The sequence below is a fragment of the Schistocerca piceifrons genome, chromosome 3 (genome assembly GCF_021461385.2).
Source record: "Schistocerca piceifrons isolate TAMUIC-IGC-003096 chromosome 3, iqSchPice1.1, whole genome shotgun sequence".
Lineage (NCBI taxonomy): Eukaryota > Metazoa > Arthropoda > Insecta > Orthoptera > Acrididae > Schistocerca > Schistocerca piceifrons.
In genome coordinates, this window is record NC_060140.1 from 952,447,727 (window position 1) to 952,466,106 (window position 18,380).

At 38.7% G+C, this 18,380-nt stretch overlaps 1 protein-coding gene across 1 annotated transcript in view; it reads left to right on the forward strand.

Annotated features, from left to right (window-relative positions):
• Positions 1-18,380, forward strand: part of LOC124788221 (intraflagellar transport protein 172 homolog) — a 339,228-nt gene that overhangs the window by 19,442 nt on the left and 301,406 nt on the right. Inside the window, exon 2 of the mRNA XM_047255402.1 lies at positions 1,760-1,842. Within this exon, the coding sequence (XP_047111358.1) occupies positions 1,804-1,842 (39 nt within the window). The 5' untranslated portion in view covers positions 1,760-1,803. The remainder of the gene's footprint in view (positions 1-1,759; positions 1,843-18,380) is intronic.

Here is an 18,380-nt window from a genome sequence, read left to right on the forward strand (position 1 = left end):
ACTAAGTAGAAACATCTATAACTGAATAAACAGCTTATTGCAAGTAATTAAAATTTTGTTTCAAGAAATTCATGTATGGAATAGAAACGGTGATTTAGTAGCAATTCCTTTAATTCTCATTATTTTTGGGTTTTTGCTTGTTTTTATGTCTGTTGGGAGGTGGTTGTATATTTTAATGCCCATACATTTAACCCCATTCACATATAATTTTGTGTTGTGGGCTATAATTTGTAACTGTGTTTTGTTTCTGGTGTCGTGTGTGGCGGTCTGTATTGCTGTTGAGGGCGCCCAAGTGCTGTACTGTAAAACAAGCTAGTTCCAATATATAGAGGCATGGCAGTGGCAGGAGTTTTAGCTGTTGAAATAGTGGTTTACAGTGTTCAGTTCTTTTTTTACATTTCATTATTCTTACTACTTGTTTTTGTAACTTGAAAATTGTGAGAGAATCAGAGCTCTTTCCCCAGAAGATTAGGCCATAGCTCAAGACTGACTCAAACAGGGCATGGTACACCAGCTTCAAGGTATCTACACTGGCTGTGTCTTTTAAAGATCGTAATAGATAGCAGGTTTTACTAAGCTTTTGTGACAATGCCTCAATATGTGGTTTCCAATTTAGTGTGTTACTGATGGTAAGTCCAAGAAAATGTCTTTAGTCAACGCTAAGTGATGCTTCATGTGGTGTGTGGGGCCACTGGACAGTGGATGACTGGAAACGAGGGATTCTGAGTGATGAATCACTCTATACCCTCTGACTATCTGATGGAAGGGCTTGGGTCTGACGAATGACTGGAGAATGTTGCTTGTCACAATGTGTAGTGACAACAGTGAAATACGGAGGAGATGGTGGTTACAGTATGGGGGTGTCTTTCACAGCTAGGCTGAGTTCCCTTTGTAGTACTTAAGTAAACACTAAATGCAAAAGGATATAAACACATTTTACGCTATTTTGTACTGCCTGCAGTAGTAGAACAGTTCGGAGACATTTACTATTTGTATCAGAATGACAATGTACCCTGTCATAAAGCAGCATCTGTGAAGCAATGATTTGTAGACAATAACACTCCTGAAATGGACTGGTCTGCCAAGAGCCTCAAATTGATTCCAGTGGAACATGTTCGGAATGAGTCAGGATGCTGATATTGCTTCAGACTCCAGATCTTCTCTTGTTTCAGCTCTTGAGGAAGAATTGGTTCCCATTCACTCTATAAACATTCAGCCACCTCATTGAAAGTGTCCATAGCAGAGCTGAATCTGTCATAAAAGTAAAGGTTGGACACACTCTCTATTAATGTCCACTAGTATGTGTCCAGATACTTTTGATAAGATAGTGTATACCTAGTTAAAAAAATTTACAATATGGTCTCTGATTTTCCCGTAAGGCAGCATGAGTAGTGTGTATAAACTCTCTGTACATCCTTTGTTAAAGTCGAAGAAATGAAAGGACTTAAGTAGTTGTGGAAGAAGTTATACTTTGTGTGTATTTCATGTTCTGGCAAAGCTGTGTAATCTCCTCTCACCTTATACAATTTCAGAATTTGTAGAGTAAATTTTTCAGTAGTAGATTGAAATTCTTTTGTAAAATGGAATCAAAATTAGCTTATGGTTGCAGTAAGACAAGACAAAGGAAATGAAGTGCTGAATGTAAAATGAACTGATTGGTCACTTAATTTTAATGGGTAACATTTCCTCAGAATATATATATTTTTTAAATATTCTGTTTTGAGTGATCAAGAGGCGACTTCAAGCATTTGTCTTACAGATGTAGAGATTTTACTGGAAACTGTCAAGCTTATTTGAGGAATAATGCAGCTGAAGCACTTACAAACAGTAACAGAGGCAGAGGTAAGTCAGAATTTTTAGTTTATTTTCTGTATCATTATGTTTTTCAGTAAAAAGCCTTTTTTGAAGGAGTTAAAAAGAAGTGGAAGAGTCCAAAATCAGGTTATTTGATGAATTATTCAATGACTTGAACATGATGCATATGAAGAGTTCAGTTGGAAAGTGCTTATATTATACAACCACCGAAGTGTTGGGCTTATTACAGATTGGCATTTGTAATACCGTGTTGCACTGTGTGGTACAAATTGTAAATTTAAGGTAGAGTACATTATTGTAATGTTTACACACAACAGATGACATCATAATTAGCATTATCAGTGATAGCAAATTGAAATGCTTTATTATTACAATATTTTGACTGTGTGGGTGAACATGAGTGCAGTATGAAATAAGATTGTCTTTCACACTTTTTAATATGGAACACATTTTAGCCCCATTCATTTCTTCTTATTTTAGTAAGTTCACTGATAACCTCATTGTTGAGTGTTCATAAACTGCGCACAACACACACACACACACACACACACACACACACACCAGAACCAACAACACCATCACTTTTAATATTGTCTCACTGATGAAGTATGCTGTAATCTACAGCAGTAAATACACAAATTTTAAACGTTAATACAACTTAAATCTCTTGATCCTTGTGTCCAGAAAAAATTGTAGTCAACAAGAAAATAAGCAAAGTAGAATACTTGAAGTACCAGAGTTTCAGGTTCCTTCACAGGTTGCAGTCAGTGACACTTGATCTAGGCCACAATGGCACAGTTTTACAGAGGAAATGTTTCCACATTGTTATTGTCTGCAGTCGAGCAGTGCTGGCAGAGTCAAAGCCCTGTGGCAGTACAGCAGAGAAAGACAACAAATTTAGTGGAATCTGGATGGAGCAGAGTGATGTTGTACTGTGTGCTGTGGCAGTGGTGGTGAGAAGAAAATGGCTCAGTATAGGCTTCTGCCTGCTTTGCAATCGGTTATATTGTCATCTTGTGTGTGGTGGTGGGGGTACAGTTTCTGCTTTATAACTTCCTCTGCCATAAGAGGAAGAGAACTTACTTGATCATCCCTGGCTTGATTTTTAATAACAGAGAAAGTGAATTATCAGATTAATTCTGTCAGTGAGTGCAGAAGTTGATTAAGTGGCAACTATATGCTTTACATCCAAATTAGCAGGTGGTCTTGCTGTTAGTGTCTAATGACTTAACTGCTTCCTCAACTTGCAAATGGGGACAATAGAAAAAAAGGGAGCAAAACACACCTCTATAATCAAATAATCACACCTAACTATTTGTTGCTTTGACTGCAGTTGTTTTATTTCTGCTTAGTGGAAAGAACACAAGTCAGCTACTACCTCACACTTCTACACCATGGGTTATTTAGTAACTGAGAAGAATACTTAACCATTATACACATTCCATTAGACATCAATACTGAGTACAGATTAAGGATGGAAGAATAAGTACATAAGATGACGAACTGAATCAAATATTAGAAAACTTATTCACTAGCCACAGGGATAAGTGATCTCTTCAGATCTTTGCCTAAAGCTCTCACTGGAAGAAGCACAAGGGAAAGGGAATTGTTAACTGGCTGTGATATTACATCATGAAGATTCCATTGGTGGGGGTTGGTGAATCAGAAACCATTCTGATTTAATGTGTATAATCACTGTTAGATACTCATTTTGGAAGACCAATAATGTGCTTACATGAAATCACATCTACAGGCTGGAACTGAACTGACATGAGCTGAAATGAAATGTGCTAACGGAGCTAATATGAGCCAAATGAGCTAAAATAAGAGGGAATCAAGCGAGATATGACCTTTGATTACCAGAAGGAGTGACCTACCAGTCATCCTCTTCACTGCATCTTGAAGCCAACATGACTGCTTGTTTCTTTCTATAGGGACATCAGAAGTTAGTATGTTTTCTAAAATTGGCAGATAAAAAAAATAAAAAAATAGATTGGGCAGACATGGAGGCATATTTGTTAGGAGGCCTTGTGGTAACATTTTAACGACAATGGTAATTTCATGCATGTTCAGATGTGCCCAAAGGAGTAATGCCTTGAATACTTGAAAGTGGGTTGACAACTACCGAAACCCATAAGATAGTTCTTCAATTCTTCAATGGCATACTAATATGACTTGCTGAATTTTAATCCTTTCAGTTGCCACAAAGTTAGTGTATCAATAACGTGAATTATTAATTGATGACTAAGGAAAAGATAGAGTGCTACTCACCATAAAGATGACACACTGAGTTGCAGACAGGCACAACGAAAAGACGAAAAGACACTTACACATTAGCTTCCGGCCAAAGCCTTCTCCAGAAAAGGAAAAACACACAGACACACACACACACACACACACACACACACACACACACACACACACACAAATTCATTCAGACAAGCAAGCACACTTCACACACACACACATGACCACCATCTCCAGCAGATTGGACTGGAATGCTGCTGTCACATAGAACAGAGGCAGCAGTCTGGAGGAGGCAGGGAAGGAGAAGGGATAGCAGGGTATGAGTGAAGTGAGAGAAGAATGCTGTCTGGTGGAGCAAACCAATACAAAAAACTGTGAATGATTGCAGCAAGCTAGTATATGAGATGGCTGCTTTCATAGGTGACCTGGCTTCTGTAGGAGTAGGATAAGCCTGTGACATGATGGGAACAGGAAATGCTGGGTGGGTGTATTGGGCAGGTCTTGCACCTTGGTCTTCCACAGGGATGCGGTCCCTGTGGCAAAGTGTTGGAATTTGGAGTGGCATAGGGATGGACTAGGTTGTTGTAGAGGTTGGGTGAATGATGGAACATCACTTTAGGAGGGATGGCAAGGATTTTGGGAAGGATATCCCTCATTTCTGTGCATGATGCTTGGTAATCAAGGCCATGACAAAGGATGTGATGAAGGGACATTCTTTTGTAGGCTGTGGTTCTTGGGTTGGTAGGAAGAATATATGTTTATGGGGAAATGACATGGGAGATCTGTTTGTGGCCTAGGTCTGGGGGATGTTGCCTGTCTGAAGGGCTGAGTGAGACCGTCAGCATACTGGGCAAGGGAGTTCCTGTCACTGCATGTATGCCATCCCCAGATGGCTGGGCTGTGTATGAGGGATTTTTTGGTGTGGAAGGGATGACAGCTGTTGAAATGCTGGTACTGCTGGTGTTTGGTGGGTTTAACGTGAACAGAGGTGTGGATAGAGCCATAAGAGAGGAGTAGGTCAATGTCCAGGATGGCAGCATGCTGTGTTGAAGTGCACCAAGTGAAGCAAGTGAGAGAGGTGTTGAGATTGTGAAAGAATGAGGATAGGGTGTCTTGCCCCTGAATCCAGATCATGAAGGTATCATAATTGAACCTGAACCAAACAAGGGGTTTGGCGTTTTGGAGGCTAGGAAAGTCTCCTCTAGATGGTCTGTAAACAGGTTGGCACAGAAGGGTGCCATGCAGATACTAATGTGTGTCTTTTCATTGTGCTTGTCTGTAACTCAACATGTTGCCTTTATGGTGAGTAACAATCTGTCTTTTCATTAATTATTGATACTTGAACCTGGAATTTACATTCAATGAATTATTAGTTAAACAGTTAATCACAATTATTTAATTGGATAGATAAAAAATCTACTCACCAAACGGTGGTGGAACACACACATAAAAGACTGTTGTGATTGGCAAGCTTTCGGAGCCAGTGGCTCCTTCTTTGGGTAGAAGGGTTGAAGGTGAAGGAAGAAGGGTGAAGGAAAAGGTCTGGAGAGACTAACTGTAAGAGATGAGAAGGAAAGGGTGCAACCAATGCTGTACTCTGGAGTTTGATGACATTGCCCAGAAGGCAACAAGGTGCCCATATCTATGAACAAGTCTTCTAGTTCTCTGAAGTTAAGTTAGTTGACACCCATACCCCAAATGAGGACTGGAACTTTCCTCTGAAGTACACCGGGCTTGTGGTGATGGTTAGTGTTTGTCCGGCTGTGGGAGGCAAAGTGCTATCTTTGATTGTCTACCATGAAGCAATTTACCCATCCCTTTTCTGTTGATGGGTGTGGTATGGTACATACTTAAAATGTTTGTCAATGCTGTCCACTCAGTTCTTCTCCTGAATGGTCTGGGCTGGGTATATCTTGAATGTCCATGTCAGATGGTCTCCTGTACCATTGGAAGAGTGATGAAATGGAATGCATGGAAGGTGCTATATGCCACTGAGGGTAGAGATATTTGAAAAGGTTTGGTACTGGAAGTAGAGTCCATCTTCTGAAATGATGACTTTAAAGAGGCCTTCGATTGCAAATACTTAAGCTAATTTCCAGGTGGTGACTTCTGCTGAGGTGGAGCACATTGTACCATTTAGTAGAAGTTGAATAGGCATCCATAACTACCTTCCACATATGTCGCGGATATGGAACCCACAAACTCATTGTGGAGGTAGCCCCAGGGCCATTGTGATGGTGGGCAGATTGGAATTACTGACGTGGCGTTGGCTGTGATGTGGTACACACCTGGCTGTTTGCGACCATCTCAATGATGTTGTGATTTGTAAGATGCCAGTATACATCCTGGCATGTAATGTGGATAGTGGAGGCTTGCTAAGAAAGATTAATAAAGCTGTGTATGAACTTATTTTATTAATTAAAATAACTGGCTTTCTTTACAACAGCTGACTTTTCACATGCAACTAAAGCAATACAAATAATAGTACTACTGCAAAGAAGACAAAGATAAACAGCTGTGCCCATATAAATAAACTCTATGCACTAGTGGTCAGAATGTGAGTATAAACAGAACAAGAACCACAAACACACACAAATGCAATTATGCAAAACCTTTCCAACACTCCCACTATTTAAGTGATTGCATTTAGCAATTAACAACATTGAGCTTTGAGCGCAAATATTCAGATTTTTCTTTGGTTAATGCTTTTGTCAACAAATCAGCAAGTTGTTCTTTGGTACACACACAAACAACTTCTATCTCTTTACACTGCACTTTTTCACATAAAAAATGATAGCATACATCTATATGTTTGGTGTATTTTTGATGTTCAGAATTTTTTGACAACTTGATTGCACTCTGGTTGTCGATTTGTAATGTGGTTGGTCCTATACACTTGATTCCCAGACCACCTCGTAATTTTCTCAGCCAAATTACATTTTTAGCAGTAGTAGGAGCAGCTACATATTCGGATTCACTTGTACAGCAACAACGTTTTGGCTCTGAGAAGTCCAGGTCCAGGACCACCAGCCAAAAGAAAAACAAATGCTGTTGTTGACTTTTGCAATGTAAGATCATCTGTGTAGTCAGCATCAGAAAGACCAACCAGTTTCATTTTGCTCCTGCTTTTTGAGTACTCTATATTGTAATCTGGTTTCTCAATTAAGTACCTGTAAATTCCTTTCACTGCTTGCCAATATGATTGCATTTACCAATTAACAACATTAAACTTTGAGTGCAAATATTCAAATTTTTCTTTGGTTAATGTTTTGGTCAACAAATCAGCAACTTGTTTCTTGGTATACACATAAACAACTTCTATCTCTTTACACTGCACATTTTCACGTATGGCTGTTCAAAAATCTGCTCACACTGTTCACTGCAAATGAAATATCTGGTCGAGAGATAACTGACAAAAACATAAGAGATCCAACCGCTTCATGATATGGTACTTTTTCACCACTGAACTCGTCATCATTAGGTAACAGACTCACATGGGGATAAGCAGGAACACTTGAACCTTTTGCTTCAGACATTCCAAATTTCTCAGTTATCCTCCTCGTATACTGGTGCTTACATATTAACATTTTATTTCCCACACAATCTCACTCAGTTTCGCCTCCAACAAAGCAATGACCTTAACCGACAGTGATTTGAAAGACTTCTTTTAGTGATGTGGCAGCTTTATGAATTGCTTCTATTGACTTTGATGTAGTAAAACTATCATCTAAAAATAATGCTAACAAGATAACATCACCACTGATTACACCACTGAATAAACATGGATCAGTGCCAGTTGCTTGAAAACTATAATGTGAAAGAAAGTCTGTAAATTTCTTGTTATAACACCGAGGAGCTTGCTTAGGTCCATACAGTGATTTCTGAAGTTTGCAAACTACAGGTTTCTCGGTTTTAACCACCACTCCCTCAGGTATATCCGTGTAAGCTTTTTCAAGAAGGCTCCCATACAGAAGTGGTGTGTGAACATCGAACTGTACCATTTCTAGATCATTATATTGTCGCTAGGCAATGAAAACCTTGTAACTCAAATTGGTCAAATTTTACAGGAGAAACAAAAAACTAATTATAGAAATCACATGGAGACGTGATTAGTCAAATGTAGTGGTTTCTGCTACACAATATGGATCCGGCCATTGGTATATAAGACTTTATTATGCACTTCAAATTGTCTGCTGGTTTTTGGAGTTACGAGGTTTTCACAGTTATTTTTTTGGTAGTGAAGAGATAAGAGGCATGTAACAAGTGCATGGTTAAGAATTGAAATGAGTGAATGTTTAATTTGTTTTAAAAAAATACATACTTAAACTGTGCATTATTTGTGTATTATGAAACATCTGTAAGGATACATTGTTACAGATATGAAGTGAAATGAATAATTTCACATTGATCAAAATATTGGAATCTGGATGTTAGTAAATTACAGTGTTTAAAAAACATAGAAACAATGTTGTTAGCTTTAATTAAACTTTTATTACTGTAAACATTTGTGCAGTTTATTAATATTTATTATTGTTACTATTACTGCTACTATCACAATCACAGTCATAGGTGGCTGTAAACAAGTTTATTTTTGGCTGCATTTTTTTAGGCACGGACATGTTCTCTCATTACAAATGTGAGGCAGTTTGTCATAAAATGAATGCACATCTTTAGGAAGGACCTGCTTTAGTTGTTGCAAATGCATAAACTTTTCTGCTCTGATCTTTAGTGGTGAACTGTAGAGAGTGGGCACTGTAAATGAGCTGGGTATGTTTGACATTCTTCTTGGAAGTGGTTCCCATGCATCGCTGAATTTCAGTTTATATTCCATTTTTCCGGAGGGATCATACTTGAGACACCAGATATCAGTCACTGTTGGATCCCAAATTTTGGATCCTGTCAGAATAGATGAATACAACGAGACTTTATCATAGGACTTGAAAAACATGTGGTCCAAATAACTGACAACATAAGGTCTTGGACTTTGTCTTGCGGTAGTACAAACTTCTACATAGCCATCAGGAGTATAAATGTGTCTGTTTTTTAACTTCCTTTCTGTGGTGGAGTGCATAGAATCACACACCATTTGAGTGTGACATTTCTTCAGAAATTTTGCACTATTGTAATGCCTTTCTGATTGGTGAGATGAGCCAGTGCATTACTCATGACTGAGTTTCGATTCTGTTGCGTGCATCCGTCGCTATAGAAAGTAGCTTCTGAATCATTTTGCACGTATGTTTCTATAAAATGCACGAGTATACTGGCAAATTCCGAAGCTGTTAGTCCACCTTCACTCTCGTGCCAAAGGTAACAATAACCATCTTTACTTTTTAAATCGTAGATGGTAAAATTGTGGGCCTTTAGTTTGATTTTATAGTACAGTGCAGATGCTTTTAGTCTGGGAGAAAGCAGAAGTGCTTGAAGGTCCATAGTAAACACTCTAGCTGTTCCTAATTTAACACTGTTTTTTGCTTCCCTTGCCTCAGTTTTTCGGGCCATATGCAAAGAGTATTCATTGTCTGGGAGACTGCAGACTGCCTGTCTGGTGAGAACAACAAAGATTGCACTGGTCCTTTTTAGGCGAAAATAGGTTAAGATTATTTTCATCAAATACCTCACAGAACTGTTTGTAAGCAGCTGGGAATTGTTCTCTTTTCTTGCAAAATTCTATATATGCCATATGTAGTTCTGAGTAACTCTGCCAGTTAGGTTCCAAGTAGAGTTTTGTGGAAGAACGATGGCAGTAATGCGATTTCAGATTCGGCAACTCTGCAAAAAAATCTGATGCTGATTGTCGTCCACCGGAAACTTTCGTTGGTCTCTCCTGCACTTGAGGCCCTTCTGGAAGCGTTCTTCCTGGTGCAGTAGATGCCCATGTTCTGACACTCTATTCGCCTAAGCACAAAGTATCAGAAACATAGTCTTGCAGACAGTGTTTCTCTGTCCTTCTATTACAAAATTGTAATATAGTGTGTTAGAACGGTGAGATTTATTAGATTCTGAATTATTTCTGTGTCTTTTAACTGGAATGTAGTAGACATGGCGTCTAACAACAATTTTTCTTTCACCCCAAGACATATCCTGCCAGAAATGATTAAATATTAGCTGTCTCTGCTCTTCTGTAATATGCTTGCAATTCCTGTTCCTATTTAAGGAAGAATGTTTACAAGTACATCGTGGTTTCATTTCCCTCCTACTTCTGCTCATTGTTGGTCTCTTTTTGCCAAACTCATCCTTTTGCATTCTTAAATAATCCTGTCCCCTCATATGTTTTTCTTTCTGCAAACTTTGAAGTGATTGATTGCTTTTCCTTTTACGGCGCTGCTTAGTACTTTTTACTCCCACATCAACTTCGTCATCGCCATCTTCCGTGCTGTTGTTACTGCTATGGTCATTTTTGTTTTTATTTGGGTCATACACATCACTACTGCCACTGGAGATATCATCCTCACTGCTGTGTTCGAAAAGACTTTCAAACTCAGAAGTGGAATTCGCCTCTGTATTGGCTTCTTTTTCCGCATTATCTGTAGTGTAAACAATAATGTCATCAATAATATTTAAATAATTTTATCTCCTCAACTTTCAAACAAGGATCTTACTTGAAGTTACAACAATATAAACTACAGTTTACCTTCATTTTCTAGGTCTACTCTTTCTTTTGGTGCAGGACAAGGAGGAACCTGACTAGAATCTTTTTCCGGTGATTTTATACGATATGAACCGTTGTTGGCTTGAGTCACAAGGTGAAGAGTGAATTTACTCTTTTTATCCACAGCTGAAAACAAAGTAGTTATTGTAGAATGCATAGGATTCTGTTAAGTTCTAAAATTAAAACCTCGTATGTACTAAGTGCAGTCTGCTTTACGTGCAATGAAAAACTCGTAAATCAATATTGTATTTAACGAGGTCATTATTAATTCTGTATATTCAAATACGATACATAAATACCTAAAAATACTAACATGTACTTGTAGCAATAAAGCAGTGTTGGGTCAGTCAGTCAAAAAGGTTACTAACACATCAAAACACATTTTAATCTCGGAGCATGTGTTCACCCTGCACACTAACAATGGCGATTACCGGAGATGTGAGGTTTACAGCACAGACTACATATCGTTGGAGATGTGAGTTTTTCATTATTGCCGTACAACTCGAAGAAGGAAGGTTTCAACAGGCTATGTGGCATAACCGTCTACATTTGGTAATGGAGTTAGGTGGATTTCGTTGTCAGATGGAGTTACGAGGTTTTCATTGCCTAGCAACAATATGTGATAATTGCCAAGAAAACTCTGAGTGATTGATATTGTATTTAATATTGACCTCTCAACACACAGCCACCAAAGAGAAAAATTCCTTAATATTATTCAAGAATATAACCTGTGCACTAAAATAAACTCCCCTGCACACGTAACAAAGACTAGTGCTACACTTATTGACCAGATCTTTGTAAACACTGACATGCACACCTCAGAAAACTTTAATACCGGCTACAGTGACCACAATGCACAGCTACTTGCCGTATGCGGAAGTGTTGATTTGTCTAGGAATGGAAGTGTTATCTACAAGAGAAAATTCAGCATGCAAAATATTGAGCACTTCAAACATATGCTAAGTACCCACTCGTGAAATAAAATCTACAACAGTTACAACACAGATGAAAAGCTGGATAATTGCATGGAAATTTACAGACATTGTTTCGAAATTGCATTTCCAAAAAAGAAAATAATTTGTAAAGGCCCCGGCAAACCCAAAACTTGGATTACATCAGGGATCAAAGTATCATGTAGAAGAAAAAGAGAACTTTTTGCACTATCAAAAACAGATTTGCATCCCTGAATTTGCTCACTACTTCAAAAAATACAAGTTAACTCTGAGTCGTGTAATAAGGGAAGCAAAATTAAGGGAAAATGACAAACTTATTATGGAATCATCAAACAAAGCTAAGACAATGTGGAATACGGTACAGAAACTTACTGGAAAGGTGGAAATACGCAAAAATATTGTATTGTCACAGGCGGGCAGCAAGAGCACTGATCCAAAATTAATTGCTAACCACTTCAATACTTACTACACCAATATTGCTTGTGAGTTAGTGAAGGAACAAATGGGGAAAACATCAAACAAAATATTACAGGAAATTTCTGGAAATAGTGTAACAAATACATCCATGTTCCTCCGACCAATAAGTAGGGAAGAACTGTTAAACAGCATAAGGTCATTAAAAAATAAATATTCAGCTGGAGTCGACGATGTGCCAGACTATATTATAAAAGTATCAGCTGAACAGATACTCCCATCACTGCTAGATGTGTGCAATTCTTCGCTATCAAGTGGTATTTTCCCACAACAGTTAAAAATTGCAAAAGTTGTACCTCTTTACAAAAAGGGCGATCAGCAGCAGATGGTCAACTATAGGCCTGTGTCACTCCTATCAGGTTTTTCAAAAATCATTGAAAAACTAGTTCTGCTACAACTAACTGATTTCTTTAACAAAAAAATATGATTTCAGGATGTCAGCATGGCTTCAGGCCTCAGTGCAGTACTGAAACAGCCACTTTTAGCCTCATAAATCGTATTTTAAATTCAGTGGATGATCACACAAATGTTTCGGGGATTTTCCTGGATTTAACAAAAGCATTTGATCTAATAGACCATGAAATTCTCCTAAGAAAGTTAGAGTGGTATGGTGTAAGAGGCCTGCCACACGAGTGGCTGAAATCCTACCTAGAAAATCGCTGTCAGATAACAGAGGTAAAACACATGGGAAAAAACGAACTCCAAGCTTATCAATCAAAACCTTCCACATTAACCCGCGGTGTACCACAAGGCTCAATTTTAGGTCCCTTTCTCTTCTTAATTTTCATAAACGACTTCCCCCTACACGTTCAACTCTCCGAACCAGTGCTATTTGCAGATGACACAAGCATATTAATTGAAGGTGAAAATGAAATGGCTCTAAGTTTAAATGCTGAAGTCACAACTGAAAATGTCACAGAGTGGTTTATGAGGAATAAGTTACTGATAAACCCTCAAAAAACAGTCGCCTTACACTTCCATACACAACAAAATAAAAACCCATTAAAACCAAACATGTCCATGGAAAACCAAAGAATTAACAGTGTCACTGAAACAAAATTTCTTGGCATCTACTTACAAGACAATCTTAAATGGAATTCCCACATCACTTCATTAAATTCTAAACTATCGAAAATGACTTATGCGATGAGGATTATATAGAACAACACAAGTCCTGAAACAGCTAGAGCGGTGTATTACGCTTGCATACACTCCCTATTGAGATATGGCATCATATTCTGGGGAAATTCTCCTCATAGCATAACCACATTCCGGAAACAAAAAATGATTGTGAGGATAATGAAAAATGCTAACAGCTGAAAATCGTGCAAACCATTCTTTAAAGAACTGGGTATTCTACCCCTACCATGTATCTATATACTAGAAGTTGTAATGTTCCTTAAAAAGAGCATGCTAAAAAATGGAAATGTATTTATTCAAAATGAATCTGTACATGAACACTATATGAGGGCAAATAGTGACATACACAGACATCATTGTTATACCACACTGTGCAAGAAAGGTGTGTATCACTCAGGTTCACATTTGTTTAATAAGCTGCCAAGTAACCTAAAGGCCATAAACAAAATCCATAGCTTTAAAAAATCTGTAACTTCATATCTCTCGGAAAACTTTTTTTACTCAGTAACACAGTATCTTGAAAAATAAGTTAATTTCGCTTGTAGCAATATAAAAATGTAATATAACAATATAGCAATATAAAAATGTAACAATTTATAAATGTAATGTATACAATCAGTGTAACAGTACATTAATGTAATGTCATTTTGTCCAACATCTAAGGTATGGGACGTAAATAAATAAATAAATGTCCTGTTTGAAACCTCTTGCGCACAGCCGTGCTTTGTACCGAGTAATCTTACCATCTGTGTCAAATAAAACCTTGAACACCCATTTTGAGACATTAACTCTCTGGCTATTAGTTCCTGGAAGTATCTTCCAGGTTTTGTTGTCTTCATGAGCTTCCAGTTCTTCTTCAATCGCTTTTTTCCAGTGTTTTGAGTCAGTACCAGAAATTGCTTCTTTGAAGCTGTAAGGATGTTTATACTATGTAAAATCAGCTTCATATCTTGCTGGCTTGCAGATGATGGAACAGTCTTGTAGCTGCATCAACAGCACTTTGGTAGGTTGCTCTTCAGTTTCCAGTTTAGCCTTATTTACATAATTTTGTGAAATTTCCATCTCTTCCTGTGCTTGCGCTGGTTCACCAGTAACATGCTTGTGCCAATCCATGATACATTTTTCTTTGTCAGTCTTGAAGTTTAAGTATGTGTCATCAACTTATTGCTGTACAGATGCTGAGCTGTTGCTAACCTCATTGAATGTGACATCCCTTGATACAAACACTTTGTGACTCGCGAGATCGTAAAGTTGGTAATTTGTTGATTCACATTGATAACCAACAAGTACAACTATCCTGGATTTGGCATCAAACTTTCTGTGAAATTGTTTTGATGCATGAGCGAAGCCATCTGACTCAATCACTCAAAGATGTCCAACATATGGTTTTTGTGCATTCCACAACTCATATGGAGTTTGCTCCAAATTGCGTTCTGTTGTAACTCTGTTTAATATGCATACAGAGTGTTAACAGCCTCTGCCCATAAAAACTTTGGAAAGTTTTTGACTTCCAACATCGCGCGTGCACTTTCAAAAATTGTGCGATTGTCCCTCTCAGGACGACCATTCTGTTGTGGTGTATAAGGAGCAGTTGTTCCTAACAGAATTCCATGTTTCCTTGGAAACTGTTTCATACCACAATTAATGTATTCAGTGCCATTGTCCACACGTAATGTTTTGACATTCTGACCAAACTTCTGAGGCCCCGGGAGTAGACAACATTCCATTAGAATTACTGACAGCCTTGGGAGAGCCAGTCCTGACAAAACTCTGCCACTTGGTGAGGAAGATGTATGAGACAGGCGAAATACCCTCAGACTTCAAGAAGAATATAATAATTCCAATCCCGAAGAAAGCAGGTGTTGGCAGATGTGAAAATTACTGAACTATCAGTTTAATAAGGCACAGCTGCAAAATACTAACGCAAATTCTTTACAGACGAATGGAAAAACTGGTAGAAGCCGACCTCGGTGAAGATCAGTTTGGATTTCCTACCAAATTCTAGTCCCCCATCACAATTAAATTTTTGTCTCACTCAACTGTCTGAATAATTTCATTTATCTCATCATACATTTTGTCAATATCTTCATCATCTGTGGAACTAGTTGGCATATAAACTTGTTCTACTTTGGTGGGTGTGGGCATCATGTCTATCTTGGCTATAGTAATGCATTCACTATGCTCTTCATAGTAGCTTACCCACATCCTATTTTTTTATTCATTATTAAACCCACTCCTGCATTACCCCTATTTGAGGTTGTATTTATAACCCTGTATTCACGTGACCAGAAGTCCTGTTCCTCCTGCCACTGAACTTCACTAATTCCCACTATATCTAACTTCAACCACTCCATGTACAGGCCACAAGTGGCCCATCGGCTTCAGCTGCCAGAGACTTTGGTCATGTGTGTGTGAGCTGCATTTGTGTGAGTATGTGTGTGTTTGATGTGTTTTTTTTTCAACAAAGGCTTTGTTGTCTGAAAGCTCACCTTGTAACAGTCTTTTTGTTGCGCCTATCTGCGACTCAGCCTACAGTCACATGCACAGTCTGGCTTCAGCTGCCAGAGACTTTGGTCATGTGTGTGTGGGCTGCGTTTGTGTGTGTGTGTGTGTGTGTGTGTGTGTGTGTGTGTGTGTATGGTTTTTTTTTCCCAACAAAGATCTTGTTGTCTGAAAGCTCATTTTGTGACAGTCTTTTTGTTGTGATAATCTGCAACTCAGCATCTCTTCTACATGGTTAGTAGCAACTGTTGTTGTTGTTGTGGTCTTCAGTCCAGAGACTGGTTTGATGCAGCTCTCCATGCTACTCTATCCTGTGCAACATCTCCCAGTGCCTGCTGTAACCTACATCCTTCTGAATCTGTTTAGTGTATTCATCTCTTGGTCTCCCTCTATGATTTTTACCCTCCACGCTTCCCTCCAATACTAACAAACCATGCTTGTAGCTGGCCATCAGCTCATCCTGGCCTGCAACTTCCTTGGGAATAACTACCATTTACATGCTGTTGGATGTCCCTAAGTTGGTGAGTGTGTGACGGACTGTGAAAGCCCTTCTGTCATCTCACACACTGGCTTACCTCATCCGAGCCAACTCTTACATTCCATATCTTAAAACTTTAATATGACTGCTTACTCACCAGCACATGGGTTTTGTTACATAGTACAGAGAGCTTATGCTGAAGGACTGCTCACAAAGAACTAACTAAGAAGAACAAGCCCTCAAATAGCTGACAAATTTAAATACTATCAGTGGTATTTTAATTTTAATTTAATTTCCATCTTATTTTTGAACTTTCTAAAGTGATCATGGGTTACTGATTTTGATTCCTGACCAGGCCAAAGATTTCATTCACTCTAGGCTTGGCCGTTTGTGTTATCCTAATCATTTCATCTCATCTTCATCCCAAAAGATACACAATTCGCTTAAGTGGCATCAATAGAAAGTCTTGTACCTTGTAGCTGACAACCTCAGATAGAGTCTTTCGGCCTGTAATACCATATGATCATTTCGTTTTGTAGACCTGCCCATTCTATTTTTACTTTATAATTTTGACTTGTTTTTCTTCAAATAAAGTGCTACTGACAAAACTAATTTTATGCTTAAATCAAACAATGGCAAGATTAGGCTGTAATGATGACACATTGAGTTGGAGATAGGCACAACGTAAAGACTATTACACATTGAGCTTTTGCCAAAGTGTTCTGTGAAAACAAGCCATGTCATACACCACCTCTGCTGCAACCACTGCACAGCTTTTTGTATTGGTACGACTACCAATCCACCAAGATGAATGGCCACTGCCAAACGGTAGCCAAAAGCAAAGTGGACCATCCTGTGGTGCTACATGCAGCTGAACATAACATGTATGATTTTAATGGCTGCTTCACAACCCAAGCCATCTGGATCCTCCTCTACACCACCAGCTTCTCTGATCTACACAGATAGGAACACATTCTCTACTCTTGACTTCAATCCTAGGTAACCTACTGTCCCCACACCCTTCACCCAACAGTTTCCACCCCCTCTGTCCTACCACCTCCTGCCAGTTCGCATCCCCTCACTCTCATGCTGCTGTCTGCCAATGCATCCACTGGTCTTTTCTTCTTCTCTGCTCCACTCCTTTTCCGCTCTCCCCTGCCCCCCTCACTCACACAAACTCTCTTGATGCTGTGACTGGCAGCCTTATTTTTCCGCCATCTAATCCGTGCATGCTCTGGCAGACAGGACTGACTTCTTTCCCCCACAAGTACCCTGCTAGCCCTCTTCATTTCCTGCCCTATCCCAGATTGCTGCTTTCTGCTTTTATTCAACCTAACCATTGTATTCGGGCTGGAGCAGCCGGACATAGTAGTCTTGCATGTGTGAGGTGTGCTTGCTTTAGTGTATTTTTTTTAATTTTTAAAATTTTTTTTATGAAGGCTTCTGCTGAATAATAATCTTTTCATTGTGCCTGTTTGCAACTCAAGGTGTCATCTTAACGTGAGTAGCAATCTACCCTTATAATATTCTTACATTTAAGGTTAGATTCAGGGGTTACATAATTAAATACTGAATAGAAAAACTTTGATCCAACCTTCAAAACAAAGTTTTCAGAGATACATAATGTGCATACTCCTAATTAAGTGTACAAAAGAAAAACCAAATCTTAATTGCATTTATCTTGTATTTTTCTTTACTGTTCTGAAAGAAATAATAGGGTGGTGAACTTTATTTATGAAATACTACACTACTGCCCATTAAAATTGCTACACCACGAAGATGATGTCCTACAGACGCGAAATTAAACTGACAGGAAGAAGCTGCTGTGATATGCAAATGATTAACTTTTCAGAGCATTCACACAAGGTTGGCGCCGGTGGCGACACCTACAATGTGCTGACATGAGGAAAGTTTCCAACCGATTTCTCATACACAAACAGCAGTTAACTGGCGTTGCCTGGTGAAACGTTATTGTGATGCCTTGTGTAAGGAGGAGAAATGCGTGCCATCACGTTTCCGACTTTGATAAAGGTGGGATTGTAGCCTATCGCGATTGTGGTTTAACGTATCGGTGGGTTCAGGAGGGTAATATGGAATGCCGTGCTGGATCCCAATGGCCTCA